This window comes from Fistularia commersonii, chromosome 7, assembly GCF_037954325.1.
Source record: "Fistularia commersonii isolate RoL2024-O1a breed Wild chromosome 7, RoL_Fcom_v1.0, whole genome shotgun sequence".
Lineage (NCBI taxonomy): Eukaryota > Metazoa > Chordata > Actinopteri > Syngnathiformes > Fistulariidae > Fistularia > Fistularia commersonii.
The window spans coordinates 10,825,065-10,846,669 of NC_141290.1; the positions used below are offsets into that span (position 1 = coordinate 10,825,065).

The 21,605-nt window shown below is 42.3% G+C and overlaps 1 protein-coding gene across 1 annotated transcript; it reads left to right on the forward strand.

Annotated features, from left to right (window-relative positions):
- Positions 1–1,399: 1,399 nt before the first annotated feature.
- znfx1 (zinc finger, NFX1-type containing 1) lies at positions 1,400–20,300 on the forward strand. Its single transcript, XM_086149787.1, has 19 exons — positions 1,400–1,516; positions 2,235–2,314; positions 2,413–3,188; positions 3,538–3,766; positions 3,930–4,282; positions 4,760–4,939; positions 5,701–5,807; positions 6,788–7,026; positions 7,360–7,488; positions 7,725–7,867; positions 8,036–8,179; positions 8,268–8,385; positions 8,921–9,162; positions 9,332–9,468; positions 11,221–11,353; positions 15,279–15,446; positions 16,842–16,952; positions 17,091–17,186; positions 17,401–20,300. The coding sequence occupies exons 2-19, from the start codon at positions 2,290–2,292 to the stop codon at positions 19,825–19,827; spliced, it is 5,757 nt and encodes a 1,918-aa protein (XP_086005913.1). The 5' UTR covers positions 1,400–1,516; positions 2,235–2,289; the 3' UTR covers positions 19,828–20,300.
- The last annotated feature ends 1,305 nt before the right edge of the window (positions 20,301–21,605 follow it).

Below are 21,605 nucleotides of genomic sequence, written 5' to 3' on the forward strand. Positions count from 1 at the left end.
GCATACACTTACTGCACCAGTGTAACATACTTCTCTGCCACTCCAGACTTTCTCATACTGTACCAAGTTAGTAGGACCCTGACGTATGTATTTTTCAGATCTACAAAAGCACAATGCAGCGCCCTTTGACCTTCTATGTACTTCTCTACCAGCATTCTTAAAACAAATACTGCATCTGAAGTACTCTACATGGGAATTGCACTTTTTGTAAGTCGCTTTGGATAAAGGTGTCTGCCAAATGACTGTAATGTAATGTAATGTAATGTAATGTCTTCTTCTTCTTCTTCTTCTTCTTTCGGCTTTTCCCGTTAGGGGTCGCCACAGCGAGTCAACTTTCTCCATCTAACCCTATTCTCTGTATCTTCCTCTCTCACACCAGCTACTTTCATATCCTCTCTCACTACGTCCATAAATCTTCTCTTTGGTCTTCCTCGAGACCTCTTGCCTGGCAGCTCCAATTCCAGCATCCGTCTACCAATATATTCACTATCTCTTCTCTGTACATGACCGAACCATCTCAGTCTGGCTTCTCTGACCTTCTCTCCAAAACATCGAACATGTGCCGTCCCTCTGATAGATTCATTCCTGATCCTATCCATCCTGGTCACTCCCAAAGAGAACCTCAACATCTTCATCTCTGCAACCTCTAGTTCTGCCTGCTGTCTTTTGGTCATTGTAACAGTTTCTAGTCCATACATCATCGCTGGTCTCACCACTGTCTTGTACACCTTTCCTTTTATTCTGGCCGATAGTCTTCTATCACATAGTACCCCTGACACTTTTCTCCACCCATTCCAACCTGCTTGGACCCGTCTCTTCACCTCTTTTCCGCACTCTCCGTTGCTCTGGACTGTTGACCCTAAGTACCTGAAATCCTAATGTATGTAATGTAATGTAATGGCACCGCTCCACTTGAGTCCCTCTCAGTCACACACGTACTTGTCCTTGTAGCAATGATGATGACGATAATCCGACACATCTGCTAACTCCCATTGCTTCTGCTACTACTATTAACAACAACAACTCCTAAGTAATATCACTTTTAATTATTATTGTTGTTGTCATTGTTATCGTGAATTGACATAACGGACTCAGTGTTGATGTTTAAATCATCTCTGGCATATCTATGATGGGGATACATTGTCTGCTGGATATCTATGGTACTAACCGCGAATAACTTTCACATGGTCACACCTTTGCCAGCGGCTGCGGAGGAAACGAAACTGTGTGTGTGTGTGTGTGTGTGTATATGTGTGTGTTGGGGGTTGGGGGGGGGGCACCAGCGGCTTTTCACCGAGTCATGGCTTGCTATCAGAAAGTAGGCGTGTGAGGAATCAAAAACGAAAGTGAACTGGTGTATAAGGAGCAATATCCGCAGACGGTACAGTGTGAGCCGAGGCACAGAGGAACACCCACTGTACTCATCTACTGCAGAATAACCACACAGTGCCAGCTCTTTTCCAAATCTTGATGTGATGTCGGTGGAAGACTAAACACAAGACTGATTTCGCTCAGGGTAAGTTTGGTCATTTCTTTGTACGCATCTGCTTTCAGAGAAAATTATGAGCGCACTGCTAATATGGTTTATTTTTGATGCATCATTCGTTTTGGAAAAACACAATATTAATTGAAGTTAATGATATGTTAAGTTTGTAAAGGAGTTACAAACAATGAGCCGGGGGAAATGTTGATGCCAGGTCAGATTTATGTTTTGTTTTGTTTTATTGTTATTATTAGTGGTAGTATTTTACGGAAAAACAAAAAAACAATGTTTACATACGGTAATAATAAGTTAAGTTTGCAGGTTTGTAAAGGCGATATAAACAATAAACCGGGGAAACACGAATTCCACCTCAGATGTACGGTATTTTTGCAGACCATATTGGGAAAAACAAAAACAAAAACAACTCTTACATCCGCCTTGTCGAGAAACGAAACCCACATTCCCATCTAGTTCCTCTTACAACCACTAGATGATGCCCTGTTCAGCCTGACGTCATTGCAAACCTGTCCCCCTCCTTGCTTGATGTTTAAATTATATTTACAGTCACATGGGAAATATTATTCAAATGATTCACCTTTATTCTTGAAAGTTGTACGTATGAGAAGAAACACAAGACACTTTGAATCAAAATATGCTTACATGTTTTTATTTGAGCATAGAAATAATGTCTAAATCCTTGTCTTTTTAATTTTCTCATATGTTGTGTTCACATTCCCCTCCCCATCTTTAGGAATCATCTGCATGAATATTCAAACAACTGCCACCTTTAGCAGTTAACTTTAGGAATGGAAGAAGGAGGTCCCAACAATGGTAATTTCACATTTTTAATGTAGAACATGGTGTACATGATTTGCAAAGCATGTGTATGTTTTCAGTATGTCCTTCCATGCACTCGCTGTTCTTCCCAGATGCTGATACTGGCCGAGGGAGACAATGGGGAGGTGCACATGCAGCCAGGGGTAGGAGAACAGAGGTCAGAAGAACAGAAAGCCCCATGGGTAGCCTGGGTGAAAGCGCAGGGGCAGACAGAAGAGAAATTCACGAGAGGGACACAAGAACTGGAGCAGAAACGTGGAGAAGAAGAGGAGATAATAGAGGCGGAAGTGGAAGGCTGCTGGGCTGGGCTAGAGCAGCATCACCTGACAACTGGAGGCAGCGTGATGGGTCAGCAGGAGGGGGAGGCAGCTGGAGATCAGGAAGAAGTAGAAGAGAGGGAACCAGAAGGGGAATGGAGGGAGGTTACAGAGGGCCTGAAAGAAGCAGTGACAGGAGGGAAAAACAAAGGATGGCTGGAGATGGAATGGAAGGATGGAGATCAAATTCTTCATCCAGAGACAGAAACCCACAGGTTCGTAGGCTGGGCTTTCATTTCCTCACAGAACTTTCTGATAAAGAGCCATCCGTAGTGGCCATTACCCTCTCCTCCCACCCTGGTCTAAAAGATACACTGGATGAATCAGATATGAAACAGAACTTTGTCAGCCTTCTCTGCCTGGTGCTGAGCAAAGCCTTCCAGTCGCAAGGAAACAGGGGAACGCTGCAGTACCTGGCCAGCATCATTAAAGATTCAAAGTTTTTCCGTCTCAGCCTGCCCATGTACCTGACAGAGATGACAGCGGCCCAAACTGCTGATGGAGGACAATGCACACAAAGTTTGGAGTGCATCCTCACCGTTATCAGAGAGGTAATAAAGTGAAGGGTGGGATGAAATTTACAATGGAATTCAACCATAACAAAACAGAGATAATTCTTAGCAATTTACCCCTAAATGTAATGTATTCCCAGTGTGATGGTTAAAATTCATATTCTTAAACCATCTAAGGGGATCCTGTATGTGGTTTCAATACAATGAACCAGCAAGATACAAAACAGTTATTAGATCCTTTTGTCTTTTTTTGCAAACAAATTACATCACAAATACCGTGCATCTACATGTGTCTCTTGTCAAAGCATCATGTTTTTAACAGACATTTCATTTCCAGGAAAAATGCAAATACACATAATGCATGAAAACCTCTGTGTTTGACCATTAGGTGTTCATCATCTTCCCTGCCAGCTCAACTCCAGCAGTCACATTGTTACTGTCGATGTTGAAAGCCACCATTAACCCACTGAGGGCGTCAGGAGAGTATATACCAGATGAAATAGAGGAGAAGGTGGAAAATCTCCTGGACCTGGTCTTGCACAGCTGCCAGAGTCCGAAAAAGGGCAATACCTGCATAAAAAGGGACACCCATGGCCTCCTACACTCTAATGATGATGGTACTAGCCATAGATAGGAAACAGCTGCATTCAGAAATACTGCTTGTTAAACTTTTGAGATCATGTCACTGTCAACTGATTGGGAATTATTTTTGCAAATCTGCACCAGTGAAGCCCAGAGACGCTTAAGATACAATTAACCCTTCTGGTCATCCTATTCCAGGCAAAGAGGAGCAGGAGAATTTCAGGACCATGTCCATTTTTCCCAAGCCTGAAGAATTTCATCAGGAATGCAGGCCCTTTCTGAGGCCAAACATCGTCTCCAAATGTTACACAAGCCCCCGTGTTTACCTTGACACACATTTTCGGCTGCTGAGAGAGGACTTCATGAGGCCACTACGTGAGGGAATCCAGAAATTGTTTTGGTACCAAAGCGACATTGGAGGGACGGATAACCAACGGAGGAAAAGACTGGTTGATGATATTCTGGTGTATTTTGACACAAAACTGGTGATGCCCATATGCACCCAGGCTGGTCTGGCCTATTGCATCCAGTTTGACATTAAGCCACTCAAGGTTAGGATATTCACAGAACATTAGTGATTTGTTTGTTGAGTTACCGAGTCGCCCGTTGTGTGAGTGGGGAGGGCCATTGTGAGCCATCTGATTCCTCTATCAAAACTCTTGCCATAGTGGAAAAAAGGAAACATTAGTTAAACTCGAAACCAGAACTGTTGCTCCTCCCACAGGACTGATGCAGTGATTACCCTGATATACAGTATTTATACAGAAACGGTCAGTCCTAAAATAGTGGGAAGTGCTGAAGTCTCTTATTCAGCTAGCTAATTCAAAGTAGCAGGCTTGAGCTAGTGAGTGTGTCAATAGAGGGCCAGAACAATGACGAGAGTTTTGAATGTACACTAAATTAACAGTATTTGGAATCCCTGAGGTATCTGGCACCATATTTCTAAATATAAGTACTTTACATTTGCAGCAGTGTCTGTAAAGTAGATGTTAAATATGGCAATGCATTTTTTTCCTCATCTTTTGCAGTTTGTCTGCTGGCAGACCTCCAAAAGGCTTCTCTATGGTTCCCTAGTCTGCCTGTCGTGTGATAATTTCCAGAACATCTTGTTCGCAACGGTGTCAGATCGGCGCCCCGAAGACCTGCAGAAGGGAAAGGTCCAGATTATGTTCACAGCAGAAAGCAGAGAAAAGTTGGTCGAAATCCAGGTGGGACTAGATGATTTATAAAAACATGTAACACTAACTTGCAATGGTTCACGATTAACCATCGAGACCCCTAGGCCCACTAGTGTTAAACTTCATACACCAGATAATATTATGTAAAGCAGCAAGACAAGTTAGGACCTAACAATCAACATATACACTAAATAGTAAGCGGATGCTATGTTGACGTGCTTGGTGATCCAAAATAACAACACACGTTCAACATGGTACTATTTAGCATGCACTGTGCTATACTGTATGTTTCGCACTGTAGCACACTGTCTAGACAAAAAAGGCCCAAACAATTACTTAGTAGTTATATGTAGCAAAGTGTGTGGTTATTACAATTTTAAAAATATGAAATTTGATCTCTCAGTCTACAGAATCAAAGGATGATGTAAGCTATCTTTGCTAATATGAATGGACAGTATAAAACGTTAAGAGCCCTTCCTACTGTAATACAGTACATTTATCCAGCAACACAAGCTGTGGCATCAGCTCCTTTCTAAAATGGTTGTGAGAACATTTCAAAATCCAATTTGTGCATTCTAGACTTAATATTGTGTTGTTTATGTCTGATAAATTTTATTCAACATTCAAATCACTGTATTTAATAGTAAAATTGAAACAGGCTGGAACAATTTCCTTTGGGATAAATAAAGTTATTCTTATTCTTATTCTTATTCTTATTCTTATTCTTATTCTTATTCTTATTCTTATTCTTATTCTTATTCTTATTCTTATTCTTATTTTTGGCTCCATAGGACAATGCTGTGTTCTTGATGGTGGAGACCACTGCTTACTTTGAGGCCTATTATTATGTCCTCAAGGGCTTGCAAGAAATGAAGGAGGAAAACCTGCCCTTTCAGAGGTGTGTGTGTTTGTTTTGTGTTGTGGTGGTGATGGTGGGGTCTGACTGTCAATACAATATGAGTCAACATGTAAATACTCAAGGGTGGGGGTAAAATGGGGCAATACAAGTTCAACGATCACGTTTAGGTACCTTGAGTTATATTGCTGTATTCTCAAACTTCCATGCACGGTTTTGCACGAGCATTGGCTTGTAAGACATGAGCTATTAATGCCATGTCTGTTCGGCCATCTGTCTCCATGCATTTTCTGTAATGAAGCAGTCGGATACCATGAAATTGCAAACTGTCGCATGGAGCGTTTGAGCTACATAAATATATTCCTATTGATAATGTGCATATATGTATTTTTTTTCTCAGTGAATAAAAAATTTTGGATGAAAATTATAGAAAGGTCAAATAATTTGGTGTATTACCCTTATGTTTCCAATGCATGGCTTCTTATTTTTATTTGTAGTCAGGCCAGTTTTGTGGTTGTACTAGCAGATGGGTTGGATTTTTTCCTGACAATCCTCTCAGGGATTTCAAAGGTTTCCGAAGGCTCTTTTTAGTATTTCCAGCAAGGCCAGGGGTATTTGGAACCGAGATAAGTACCTTTATACATGTAGAGCAGAATTCACAAGTAAATAAAACATGCGTTATGTAAAAATTGAAAAAGGGCAACGTACTAAAAGGGCTTTTAATAATTCAGAGAATACAATCTTTAGAAAGACAATTTTGACTGGAGGTCATTCCTCCTGTTGTTTTCCTTTATCCATCTTTATTTAATGTATGATGCTTTGGAGCCTGCATTGACTAATGATGACAAATTCAGCTTTTACATCTTTATCAAGACATATATTGCTAAAGGTTTTTCAAGTTTGCTTCTTTAAGAGTATTGCCCACAAACAGCATGAAAAAAGAATAAATAATGAATAGGTATTTTCGTTGTCATTTTTAATGAATTAGGTGCTGAAAGATGTCTTATCTGTAATACTTCTAGTTACATCGTGAAGTGTAGCACAGACGTCGGACCCCCTGCCTATCTGAAAATATCAGATAATTATGACCTGTCAGCAATTGCTGACCCTGCCCATGAGTTTGGCATGACACCCTTTCCCTGCCTGGAGGAGCAGAGCTGGCCAAGCAAAGAGAAGTTGGGGCTTGATGAATGTCAGATGAGAGCCCTCCAGCTGGCCCTCACCAAGGAAGTGGCCCTCATCCAGGGACCCCCTGGCACTGGTAACGTTTTAAAAACCCAATGTTGCAAAAATTACCATGTAGAATATTATAAAGTCATCAACGTATGATACAACATGCAATAAAAAAAAATGAAATAAAACCACCAAATACAGGAAAACGTTTTCTTTTGTTAGTGACTTTTCTTTTTTTTTTTTTTTTTTAGTGATAGTTAAGACTTCTAACACTCACAGTGGAACTCATACCCATCTTCACCTTAGTAATGGTGTCAGATGCATTTAACTAATATGTAAAATGACTAAAAAGTACAAGTTATGAGTCAAACTCCCCTCAAGGGTTTGAATTTAGGCAGCTGTGCTTCTCATATTTTCCCAGGAAAAACCTACATCGGCCTCAAGATCGCACAGGCTTTGCTGACCAATGATTGTCTTTGGACCACAGAGGGCCAATCACCCATTCTGGTGGTGTGTTACACCAACCACGCCTTGGATCAGTTCCTTGAGGGTAACCAGTGACAATAGTTCATTATTGTTTCAAATCTATTCAATTTTAATTCATTTGAGCCGTTCATACACAGAAATAAAATGTACCTAGTTGTTAAGTCATAAACCATCGGCAAGAGTCAACTGTAAATTTGAAGCAACGTTTGGTTTAGATGCTGAGTGTGCAGTATATTTTGACAGGTGTATGTATTCATTTAACACGCTCCTTGTAACATTTTCTTTGCTTTTGTATCGAAGGTATCCATGCATTTCTACGCACTGGCATAGTGCGAGTGGGGGGCCGCAGCAATAGTGAGGTCCTTAAACGTTTCAATCTTCGAGAGCATATCCACTCACGTGCCTTCAAGCGACCAGCGCACCTCAGTAGTGCATTTAAAGAGGTGACCTAGTGATCTGAATATAGTGTTGATGTTGGATTATGATGTTCTGGATAAAGTGCACATTTTGCGTTCCCTTTTGTGTTGCCTCGTCCGTTTTCTGCACGTTGCATCAACCGATATTTGACTCAGTTCATGTGCCTTCTTTTCCTGACTCCACCTTCCCGACAGCTGCAAAGGGAGCTAAGGGAGTGTGAACAAAAAATTGGCCATAGCAGTGCGGAAATTAGATGTTCCCTAAAAGGCATCCTGTGTGACAAGTTCCTGGAGAGGTTCATATCCACCAGACACTGGGATTGTCTGCACTTCCATCCTGTGAGTCAACAAAACATAAAAACAGTCGCAAGTTGCTGTACAGAATTTAAAACATCTTCAGTGAAATGTTTTTCTGAATGATCTGTAGATGTGGGATGATTTCGGGATCCGAGGCACGACAAAGTCCAATCTGATCATGGAATGGTTGGGTGTGGGCACCGTTGCTGTCCTGCAGAGGGAGACAGAGGATGCTGATAGAAATGAAGGTGAGTGATGGCACAGCGGGGGAACCTCTTTGGAACAGAAAGCCGATGGTACGAGCCAACTGCAATGAAGAGTTTCAGTGTCGAGGATGATGAACATTTTGGCAGAGGGGATTCTTCAGGGGTTAATGAGCTGGTTTATTGGAGTTGCATCCATGAACCCAAACGTAATCATCTTGGAATAGTTACGAAAACCAAATTCCTCGATTTTGAGGACTGAACGAAATCCAATTCATGAGAGACACATGATCGTTGGACAGGATGATTAACTGCTTCATTTATAAATCCTTAATATGGAACAAAGAGGCAGGATATCTTTTCTTTTTGAAGGATATCCATATTGTTGTGCATGCTGACACAGGCCACAACTTGTTCATTTGTCTCTTTACATGAGTGGTTCCATTGATTTGTCAAAATTCAGCATTCCTCCCATTTACCTCACTACACTTCAAACAAATGTTGCCTAAACATTGCTTGGGGCCAACATATTTCAGTAGAACAAATACTGTTTTTACTGCTTCCAATTACAATATATAAGGTGAAGCAGGGGACGAGGCGGTAAAGGAGAAGTTAGAGGACAACACCGAAATCATGGAGGAGGCAGCTCTGATCCAAGAAGAGCGGATCATCGAAGACGATGGTCCCAGAGACGTCAGAGACGCCAACAATGCTAGAAACAGAGAGGAAATTTTCAAGCTTTTGGAGGAACGGATGCTGGCGGGGAACCTGAACAAAACTGAGGACAATGCAAAAGCTATGCAAACACAGGAGGAATGGCAGGTAAAGCCAAATGTGTCACACAACAGATATGAATTTAGGGGCTGGGTGGGTTTGCGGAGTTGGAGCTGAGCAGCTAAACGGGGTTTTGAAACCATCCGAGTCAAAATAAAACAAGAGTAGTTAACATCAATTCAGCTTGATCAGTTTAACCCTTTCCTCATCTCTGCAGATTCAGTCCAACCGCAAGAAAAAAATGAACAAAATCAAGAGAGAACTGGCCAAAACCACTGTAATGACCGACGAAGAGGAGGGGATGATCTTGGATATTTGGACACTTCGTCAGGAAGAACGATGGAGACTCTACAGGTCAGTCTGTTTGGATCTGTCCTTTCTCCACCATTTTATCTGCCATCTCATTTATATTTCTGGTGTGTCCTACTGCCCTTGTTCCTACTCCTACTTCTCCTGGTTTGTACAGCACTGTGATAAAAAGCGCTTCACGAAATGATTTATGATTATAAAAGTCACACACCCACTCCTCCACGCTATTCCCAATGTGTTAAATGAAATCAACTATCCATCCATCCATCCATCCATCCATCCATCCATCCATCCATCCATCCATCCATCCATCCATCTTTCCTTGCTTATCCGAAGCCCAAACCTCAATACTCTATAAATAGAGTATAGAGTATCAGAGTATTAGAGTAGTAATGAGTCAACTAAATTTTTTTTTTTTAAGGTTGGGTATGTGATTGATGTTTCTGCCTCACAGCAAGAAGGTCCTTGGTTCGACTCCAACAGGGGCCTTTCTGTTTGGGGTCTCCATGTTCATTGGTTTCCTCACGGTTTTGCGATTTTCTCAAAAAATCCAAAAACATACGGTAGTAGGTTATTTGACGCTCTTAAGATGTCTTAACAAGGCAGTGAATGGTTGTAAGTTGAACAGGGTTTGAACAGGGGTAAGTGTCTACATGATGTAACAATGGGAGAGAATCGTTGCGTATATATGTGGCCCTACAGGCTACTGGCATCTGGTCCAGGGTGAATTCGGCCTCTCGCCCAATGACATTTTGGATAGGCTCCAGCAGTCACTGACCCTGACTGCAGGATATGTAGCTAAGATCAGTGTTACCCAACCACTGTGCCGTGGCTCATTAATGTGCTGTGAGAAATCATCTGGTATGCAGTGGAAAAATGCTCATTTTTACCTAATTGGTCCAGAAATTATTTATTCAATGCAACTAATGTGTCTTCCTATGTCTATATATGTGGGCAGCATGCAGTGACAGGCAGAACAACTAAATACTCTTTCACTACAGGTTGTGAACGAACATGTGTGTCTACCTGCTGCTGCTCAAACAGCGGAGTAATTAGTGATACTTTGAGTGAGACAGATGGACAAATATTATAAAAGACAAATTATTCAATCAGGACCCTCTGGTCCTAGAGAACATTCTAACCCAGATGAAGGCCCAAGTATGAAAAGTGGTCAAAAGAAAGTAAAAAAGGTGAGCTGAAGACAATACAATGAAAGTTGGATTGCATTTGGATTTACTTTTACTGGGGCACCCACTGGTGTGCGGGAAAAAGCTGTCCTACAGTGCCGTAATTCCAAGTAAACTTATACGGCATTTCCAAACGAAACCCCCTTCACTTCAACATTAGAACACGGACTATCTTGTTCATTGGTGGAAACAGACCAAGAAACAGGCTGCGTTGTAGAAGAAAACCACCAAGATTATTCAGAAAGCTCTGAAAAGTAACTACAAAGTTGCTGAACTCATGGTTCAATCCAAACAGCCACACGCCGTGGCAGAGACATTCATACTACCTGGCTGTAAAATCGTCATAGAAGATATTGCTCGGCCCTGGTGCTGTTAAAGAAATAACCCCACACTGAGTTAGTAAATTGAGACTACAGTTTCATTCTGTTTCATTAAAAACATTTTTGACAAATTGAGTGGTGTACCATGTGAATTTTCTAATGTAAAACATGTGCCGTGGCTCAAAAAAGGTTGGGAAACACTGGCTTAGATAACAAAAGGAAAAAATAATCTTTTAAATTAATTGTGATCTCATTATTTACCACAATGCAAATATTCTGTTTATCCGCAGGCTGTGGGTGGCCCGCTTAAGAAAGGAGGTTCGCACCAAAAGTTTGATTGTGGAACGGGCTTACCAGAGTGTTGTGGACAGACTGAATGATGTGAATTGTAACGAGAGTCTTTGTATCCTGCAGAAAGCCAAGGTACAGTATTTCATCAGTGTTCTGTCAAAAGTATGAATCACTGTAAAGGCTCATTTATGCGAATTATAAGTCTGTTAATGCGTACGTCCATTTCAAATATTGTCAAGTGTCAGTGACTACATACAGTACATCCCATGTGAGCTTTACGTCACTGTAGCTGTTCAGCAATGCATCCGCTAGAGGGCAGTGCCGTGTTCAGAGTTCACCTCCAAGGTCTGAGCTCAGCTTCATACTGTAACAAACATGGCGATGCCGGAGTAGCTCAGGATAATGTACATTGTAAGACAGAGGCAGCGCAGTAGGCGGCAGTGGTTTCTGCAACCATTAAATACATGCTTTTGTGTGGACGGGGAATTCTTCTCCTTGCTTATACCAATGCCGTGTTGAGCTAAGATAAACTTTATTGATCCCCATGGGGGAAATTCCTCTGTCACAGCAGTTTAACAATTATAAGTTTCAAGAAATATGAATATAAATATAAATAAAGTCAATTAGAATAAGCAAAAGACAATATTCAAATAATAAAGACAAACGCAGAGAGAACAGCAACAGCAACAACATCAAGGATAAGAATGAACAGAATGGAGAAAGAAAAAGACAGTAAGGGTGAAAATAGGCAACCAAAACTAAATAACAACATAGACAGAGTGACAATAGCAATGACAAGACTAAAATAAATAAACAAAAATAGGAAGGATGTGAGTGGGCAGAGACCAACAAAGTTAAAAAAAGACAACAGAGTGATGGCATGACACATTAATGGGTGAGGTAGTGAAGTAGTGAGTGGGGTGATGTAGTGATGTAGTGATAGCAGAAATACACCTCCAGCCAGTCAGAGTGCCGTCCAGTCTGCTGTTATAAAGTCTGATGGCCGTGAACACAAAGGAGGGTCTGATGCGTTGAGTTCTGCACCCAGGTGGAATGAACCGTTGGCTGAAAGAGCTGCCGATCAGCCATTGCTCCTCGTGCAGGGGGTGGGAAGGATTGTCCGGGATAGCTCCCGATTTGTCCTTCACGCGCCCCTCTGCCACCGATTGGAGATGGTCCAGTTTCAGTCCCACCACCCAGTGGGCGTTCCTCACTCGCTTGTTGAGCCTGTTGACCTCACCAGTCCTGGCGCTGCCCCACTAGCACACTATAGTGAAGAAAAGTGCACTGGCTACCATAGATTGGTAGAATGTCTTAAGGAGCCGGCCACAGACACCAAACAACAACCGTCTCCTCAGGAAAGCCTCAGGAATGTTCTCTGTTTCTTTCGCTTGTTGAACTTGAGCTAACTGCCCCTCCCCACGACTTCCGATGGTACTGCTCTGTCTGGTGTGTTGTGGTACGCATGTGCAAGCTCCCCAAAACCGCAGTGTTAGGTAGGAAATGAATGCGGAGGATAGACAGAAGGTGCCATTGGTATGGGTATTTAATGCTGGCCATAAATGAGCCTTAAGGCTTAATACTGGCCACTGTGGATGAAGGTTTTGTCTGTCATCTTATTAGCTTTGCTTATATTGAAAATGGAATTGCCTAATTCACATTTTTTCTAATCTGGAATGAGTTCTTTTCCAGCTCTCTTTTTTCTTATAAGTCAGTGTGTTAAAGCAAGCCGAGTTCGCCTGCAGTATCGTAATATATCCCCAAGACGGCCTGCCCCAGGCCCTCCATATATGTGGACCTAGCCCTGATCTTTTAACATTCCGTGGCTCTGCACTTGTGTGAAACTATGGCTGAAATGAAATTTACAAATTTTGACACATAAACAAAGGGCTACACAACCTCTGTGTACGCTTCCCAAATATACTTAAAGTCCACTTTCCACATGCATATGTGTGTGTGTGTGTGTGTGTGTGTGTTTTTGAATACACTCCTGTTGATGCTCTCACCATGTCCACCCACTCTGGCTGTGTGTGTGTGTGTGTGTGTGTGTTTGTGTTGTCTGTACTACCACCCACTCCTGCAATGTGTGTGTGTGTGTGTGTGTGTGCGTGGGCTCCCACCCGTACCCTGACAATAGATCATAATAATAGACTACAGTACAAACCGTGGAGAGATCATCTGTTGTGCAATTAACTTTCCAAAGTCCACATGTACAACACAGGAGAAGCCCAAAGTGCAGATTCTATCCTGTGGATTGTGAAGTGCAAACCAGTGTGCGTTGTCACCTTCCAGCCTGCATGGATGGCTGAGAATTTAAACACATTTCAGATTTATGCAGGCCTGGCATATTCATACTGGTTGGGGCAAAAAATAAAAGTTATGCTACCCTTCCGTTTGCAACACACCATACCATCAATAATGCACGAAACATCATTATATCAAACAGGAAATCTCATAGTCAGCGATTATGAAAAGGGGCGTAATAACTCCAACAACTCGGTTTGAAATTCTTCAAGGCGTAGTCGCAACCCTGCAGCAATTTTCCATATAATCAAATTACAACTCCTCATGCTGATTTAAAACCAACGCAAATCTTCTAAACATATTTTCTATGTGTGGGGAAAACCCACATTTATGAAATGTTTAAAAATATGTCAAGTCATCGGCGGATCCGGTGAGCTAAGACGTGATTGGCGTCAATTAATTAATTCCAGAAATGACAATGTGGGTCCGAATCATGGTTAATATCTTAAGACTGCTCTAACTTCAATTCTTTGTGCCATATCATATTCACTGAAGATGTCAATCACCTTATGTCACAGCGTAGCAGCCTACAAATGTTCTGTTTGGCAACTTCTGGGATTTTTAGAAATATTCCCACCATATGTCAGAGCCCCACTGTGTTGAGCCTGGTGGAGCCTCAGTGCTACTTACTCAGTGAACATCTTTTCTAACGTGCTCACTGATGTGACAACTGAGTTAAAGAAACATCACCTGGTGTCACAAGCACCACATAGAAATCCCCAGACAGTGACACAGTGATGGACTCGATGGTAGACTCGGTGGCTCTGGGTGAAGCCGCCGGAGGTAGCACGGCCTACAGGCACCGGCTCAATTTAAACAACTCGACTGACTGACAGTGCTGGCTTGAAAAACATTTGTGCAGTAGTGGATGTTGTCGCAGTTTGATCAACACATTTTGGTCTAGTTATTCATAAAATTTGAAGTACTCGTCTACTGGTTAGCTAACATCTTGTTGCGTGTAATAAAGAAATCATCAAATGATCCCATTCCTAGTGCAGCTCTCAGGATCAGCATCTACGAAGATCACGGTCAATGATAATGTTTATAACCCATTTGCATACAGTTTCTCCACGATTGACAAATTAAATGGATGGCAAATTAAGGTCATAAGAGTTACAGAGCAGGACTTCCCACAACAAGTAAAGAGGGGAGACTTTCTTTGCACAGTTTGTGACTTCTCCATGCTCTCCATCTTCCTCCCAACATCTAAAACAAGGTCCCTTAACTGATGACTCTCAAGTGTCCAGAGATTCGAATGAAAGACTGAAGGTTGCCTTCATGTTTGGCCCTGTGATTGACAGGCATCCAGTATGGGATACACTATGCCTTTTGCCCAACGTCACCCTGGATTGGCTTCCGCCCTCTCAGATAGTGAATGTGTGAGAGAAGATGAATGTCATGGTTTTGTGTTTACCGTAGATAAGATTTGGCTTTGGCGTTACATAACGGGTCAGTACCAAAGAGGTTTTGGACAATATGCAGTCGCTGCTCATGTGAGCAGAACAAGTCTTCATGGTCACAACAAAGTGCATCCAATCCCTCCGCAAATAACATCCGATGACATAATTTACATTATGTGGGCCGTTGAGAATCGTAAATCTAGAAACTGTATACTATTATCTGCTGGAAAACACCAAAGTTATAGCACCAGGACTCACTCATAGTTATTTGTCATAATGGTAAAAATACATTGTTACGGAAACCCAGTGGTAGCTAGGTTTTAGGCATAAATAATATCAGATCTGTCCATTAGGTAATTGGCATGACAACCACTGGGGCTGCAAAGTACCGGAAGGTCCTGCAAGAAGTACGTCCAAGGCTGATAATTGTGGAGGAGGCTGCGGAGGTCCTGGAGGCCCACACCATCACCACATTGAGCAAAGGATGCCAGCACCTTATCCTCATTGGAGATCACCAACAGGTGAGCATCAAAATAAGCAAACACCCTGCAATGCCTTTTTGCATGTTATTAAAGCTGAATTCTTTTTTTTTTTTTGCATTGGGGAATTGGACCTAGATGAAAAAAAAAAAAAAGAGAAAGGAATTAAGAAACTACAACAAATTCACCATTGCAAAAGAAAGACGACTGAGACAAGAGTACAGCATGATTTAGAGGACGACTGTAAACTATTAAGAACTTGTGAACATATGGCCAGGCAGCTTTTCTAGCAACTTGTATCAAAACACAAGTACTGGGAATTCTATCACATATCTCAGCACCGTGTCTCGGTCTGCACATGCAATTGAGAGAGATGAAGTGTTTTCTTGTATTCCAATATTTACCTATTGGACGTTGTCATTGCATTTGACAAGGGAGCTGAGCCCACCTCCTCATAACAGTACTGAAAGATAATTAAGTATACGAGTAGAATTTGAAATGGAGCTTGACATGAAAATTGCTTTTATTGGAACCTGGGCATTGGAAATCAATGGCTATTTTCATACGCTCAGGTCCAACAGATGGATGTAAAAGTAATTTACTGTGGCTCCGAAGACTCCCTTGATAATTTAAGCAACATAGTGCTGCTAAATGAAACACGTGGAATATAAGAATTACAAAAGAAAGACATCCATTACCATTAAAGTTTTGGACATCAGGACAGTTCAGTCCAACAGGACTTAGAGTAATGACATACATGTTTGTTTCATGAGTTCATATTTTTCCTTTATTTTTCATTTTATCTCAGTAGACAAATGTTCAGGCTGTTACTGTGTTCAGTGCTGGAGGGGGAGGGATCACACTTTATGGCTAAAATAAGCTTTGGCATTGTTGTGGTGTTCATTAGTCAGAGGATTCAGTGTTTAAGTGAGCAGAACACAACGCTCTGCAGTTCTCTTTGAAACATTATAGACCTGAAATGCTGTACGTTTCTAAAGCGTTAGATATTGTTTTTTACCTTTATCCTTTGCCACTCTGTAACTCTGATCTGGAATTCTGGAGTCTGCTTTCAGGATAACAAGACAAGTATTTGCATACTTGCAAAATCAATATTTCTCATTAATCCTGAACATTTCTCTCTCTTAGCCCTTAATACACAGTTTGATCCATATGAGTCTGCAAATTGTTGAACAGATTTGGATTATATTGCCTTGGATGCGATGTTGTGCTGCTCAGCATACTCATGATATACCAGTAGCCGGACGGCCGAGTCAATAACCACTAGATTCAGGACTATGAATCCACAAAATGACAGGTTATACCTCAGTTGCACTAAAATATAGAAACCAGGGATTCATTTTTGCATGTTTCTAATTATGCCAAACCAACTAACAATTTGGTATTAAAATCTGATGAATTGTGATTTATTTTTTATAGCTCCGACCCAGTGCCACAGTTTACGAACTCGGTAAGATGTTCAACCTGGAGATGTCCATGTTTGAGAGGCTGATAAGAGTGGGGCTTCCCTTCACCAGACTGAACAGCCAGGTTTGTTGTTCTCGCGCATCTGAGAATGTAAAAATTAAAAAGAAAATGGAGAATGAACAAAATCATTCTCACATGATCTTAGTTCATACATTTTTTTGTCCATTATTGTAAATGCTCATTCCTGCTTTCACGTTGTAGCACCGTATGAGGCCAGACATTGCCTGTCTTCTGACCCCACACATCTACGCAGAACTGGAAAACCATCCCTCTGTGATGGACTATGACAACATCCAGGTATGTGTTGTGTTTGCTGTCACGCTGTGTTTTCATTTTCTTTATTTGCTTTTTGTTTTTTTTTTCGAGCAGAATAAAATCTGTTATATGCCCAGGAGCATGAAAAGTATCACCATTATCTTTTAGCCTTATGATTGAATTCCAAATAATGATTGATATCAAATAATAACATTGTCTGTGTTTTTCCAAAAAAAAAAAAAAATCTGTCTTACAGGGTCTCAATACCAATTTATTTTTTGTGGAGCACAGCCACCTGGAAAAACAGATCAGCGACGGGAGAAGCCATCAAAACCAACACGAGGCAGAGTTTGTAGTTGCCCTTTGTAACTATCTCCTTCTTCAGGGCTATAAGCCAGAACAGATTACAATCCTCACAACATACACAGGTCAGCTACACTGCCTGAGAAAACTCATGGCAACCAGTCAGTTCTCGGGGGTCAAAGTGCGTGTCGTTGACAAGTACCAAGGAGAAGAGAATGACATTGTCTTGTTGTCTTTGGTACGAAGCAACACAGAAGGCAAGGTTGGCTTTTTGAGCATCCCTAATCGTGTATGCGTTGCCTTGTCTCGTGCGAAGAAAGGTCTCTATTGCATAGGCAACAGCGAGATGCTGAGCCAAGTAACACTGTGGAGCCATATCTTGCACACCTTGAGGGAGAAAGGCCAGATCGGAAAGACCCTGACCCTGTGTTGTCAGAATCATCCGGAACGACAGATAAAAGTTTCATGTGCGGAAGATTTCAAACAGGCCCCAGAGGGCGGTTGTATTCAGCCATGTGAGTTCCGCTTGGACTGTGGCCACGTTTGCGCTAGAGCCTGCCACCCCTACGACAAAGACCACAAGGAATACAGGTGTAACAAGAATTGTCAGAAGATTCTTTGCGATTTGGGACACAGGTGCACGCTCCCCTGCCATGAAGAATGTCCAAAGAAATGTTTGCTGAAGCTGGAAAAGATCATACCCAAGTGTCAACACAAACAGATGGTTCCTTGCCATCAAGATCCGAAGGATTTCATTTGTCAGGAGCCTTGTCAGAAAACGCTGGAGTGTGGACATCCTTGTAAGATGCTCTGTGGGCAGACATGCACCAGCATGTGCCAGGCTAAGGTCACCTTAACACTAACGTGTGGCCACAGCCAACAAGATGCTTGCTACTATAAAAAAAGTGGAGAGGATCCTGTGTGCAGGACCCCATGCGAGCAAGAGCTAAAATGTGGACACATGTGCCATGGTACTTGTGATAAGTGCTATCAGGGGCGCTTCCATGTTCCCTGCGATCACCTCTGTGAGCGCCTCCTGATATGTTCGCACATATGTAAGCAGCCGTGCTCCAACGCTTGCCCACCATGTCAGAGGCTGTGTGAAAATTGCTGCTGCCACAGTAAATGCATGAATAAATGCGGGCAGCTCTGTGCTCCGTGCATTGAGCCCTGCATTTGGCAGTGCCCGCACCAGCGCTGCAGTAAGCTTTGTCACGAGCCGTGCGATCGCCCGCCGTGCAACGTACCTTGCGAGAAGACCCTGAAATGTGGCCACCCTTGCATCGGCCTATGCGGAGAGACGTGCCCGAGCAAATGCCGCATTTGTAATCATGCCGAGGTCACAGAGATTCTGTTCGGCACAGAGGATGAACCTGAAGCTCACTTCATCCAGCTGGAAGACTGCGGGCATATATTTGAATGCACTGCCATGGACAAGTATATGGGAATAGCTGTCGACGAGAAGGACGACCAAGGCCAGGCGGCCATAAAACTTAAGGAATGCCCACAGTGTCGAACTCCAATCCGGAGGAACCTACGCTATGGGTCCTGCATCAACAGTAGTCTGGCAGAGATAGAGATGGTAAAGACGAAGCTAAATGGGGATAAGGCAGATATTGAAAAACGCATTAAGGCACTTCGGTATCAGATGGCAGTGGTCCCCTCTCTTTGCCAAATAATGGCATACCAAAGTGAAATACAAAAACCTAACATCACAGCTGGTGATATCTGGATCCTGGAGACCAAGCTGAATTTCCATATAAGAGTCGAGAAACTACGGAGCATCTATAAGGACAAAACAATTTTAGGCAAAAGGCAAAATTTCATGATGAAGGTGAAGCAGTTTAAGAGCTTGCTTTACAACAGTCAGCAGATATGCACAGACCAGCAGGTTTTTGATTTGCAGAGGGAGCTTCAAAGGCTCACCGTCCTGACTGAACTCAAACCTTATTTGCAAATGGAAAAGCCCAGAGCGAACCAAATTCAATCTGAATTACAAACAACAGAGCAGCTGTTGGAAAAGCCTGGGCCTTTTACGGAGGAGGATGAAGAAAGAGTAAAAGAAATCATGGAGGAGATGAAGCGAAAGGTGCCACTGCCAGTTTTGGGCATCAGCGAGGAGGAGAAAAAGATGATCGTCTCTGCGATGAAGTTGAGGCCCGGACACTGGTACAAATGTCCCAACGGGCATGTCTATGTGATAACTGAGTGCGGGGGGGCAAATGAGCAACGTCTCTGCCCCGATTGTGATGCCACTATCGGCGGGACTAATCACAAACTGGCCAGTGGCAACCAGGTGGCCACAGAGATGGATGGGTCAGAGCATCCCGCCTGGTCTGCCGCCAACAACAATCTCGATTTTGATTTGGATATCTGGTGAAAAACCAATTCAGGATCTTTTTTTAGTCATCTCATTCTGTCTACTGAACTTACTCAATGTCTTTAACAAATTAGTCAAGAATCTTGTTTAGTTGTGACTTAAAGAAAAGGGCCCTCCAGCTTGGTTTTCGTCAGCTCCTGGTCCCAAGTATTGGTTGCAAAGCTGTGAGTTTTGTTGTAACAGAGTCGATTCATGCTAGACAATTTGGAACTTGTGGAACAAAGCTGCATCTTGCTCAGTATTACAGGAAATGCATGTAAATGTCTATATCACATTGTTAGGAAAACGACACAGCAGTTTTATCTATTCGGATTACTTATCTGGTCTGGATTTTAATGTCTGGTAAACTCTTCATATTTACTGCATGTGCATGACAATTTCTAAGACTAGCAGTGAAACAAGGAAATTGTATATAATTCATTAAGACTTTATGTGACTCCATGCTTAAATTCAATAAAGAGTGCTTGAATCTCCCCCGGCGTCCAGGACTGAATTTTACACACATCACACAGATATACACACACACACACACACACACACACACACACACACACACACACATATATATATATATATATATTTATGCACATGATTTTTAAAATTTTCATTAATATTCTTAAAAATGTAAATAAATGCAAGTTTTTACACATACCCAAAGGTGAAACATTTTTCTTGACTGGCATCCATTCTGGTCCAAATGACTTCCTATTTATTATGTTTCGTATTTAATTACTTTTTCTTTTTTTTTAATTTGTGAATTCCCATTGACCGTCTTCTGTAGGGCCCCCAATCAAAAGCATTCAATTTAACCTGTGATGAAATATTTGAATTCGTACTTTGAAGGACTTCAACCCAGAAACAAATTATAGTCTTCATCCAAACACACTTCCGAGGTGTCCGAGGAAAACAAAGTTTCGGGAATAACTGGAACATTTCACATTTTTTTTTTTGGACTTCCATCACTCAGTCATGCACAAAACAACATTAGAAATAGGCAAGTCACAGTCATTTTTTTTTCCCCACCCATGCTGTTCATTGGAAACGGTTGACACCAATAGTTGATAGTTTGCGTTTCTAAAAGAACATCACTGCAAGCGAGGACGAAGAGGCAGTCCTGAGATAGCTGCAATTCTTCTTCACTACCAGACTCCACTCACTCACAGCTGTAGGCATTTTTGCACCTTGCATCACCTTATTGTGTGATGAATGTGTCGCTGTCACAAAGAACGATCCGCGACGCAAACTGTCCTGTCAAGATGAGTGTTCGAGCCGAGCAAACGTTAAAATACTGCCAACCCTCTCGATATTTAAAGCGAATTCGAGCGCTGACCAGACCGAGGAGTGGACCGCTGAAAGGGGACACGGCGGAGAAATGGCAATATCCCACAAGGTGGACGGTCTCATCTATCATGTCAGTTGCTTCTTAAATTATTCCATTGTCACAGTCTCAGCTAGTCTGGCCCCGGGGCGACTACAGCGACCCCTACCCAACACACACGCTCTTAGGGTTAAGCTGCGCACTTGGATGCGCCGTGCGCGAGGCTCAGATAAGGTTATTTTAATTGAATCCCCCGAGTGAAACTGCCCTCTTTGGGCCTTCACATCCGTTGTTGTTTCTTGACAGGCTCCCGCCGAGCCGCGGACATCCCTCTGCACTCTCACGGAGCCTCCTGCCGGATTTTGCTGCCCGGCCGGCGCGCAGATGTCCTCCTGCAGTTTTTTGTCCGCGGTCCACGGGGATTATTAACAGTTGGCTGCTTTCCTCCGCTTTGCTGAGT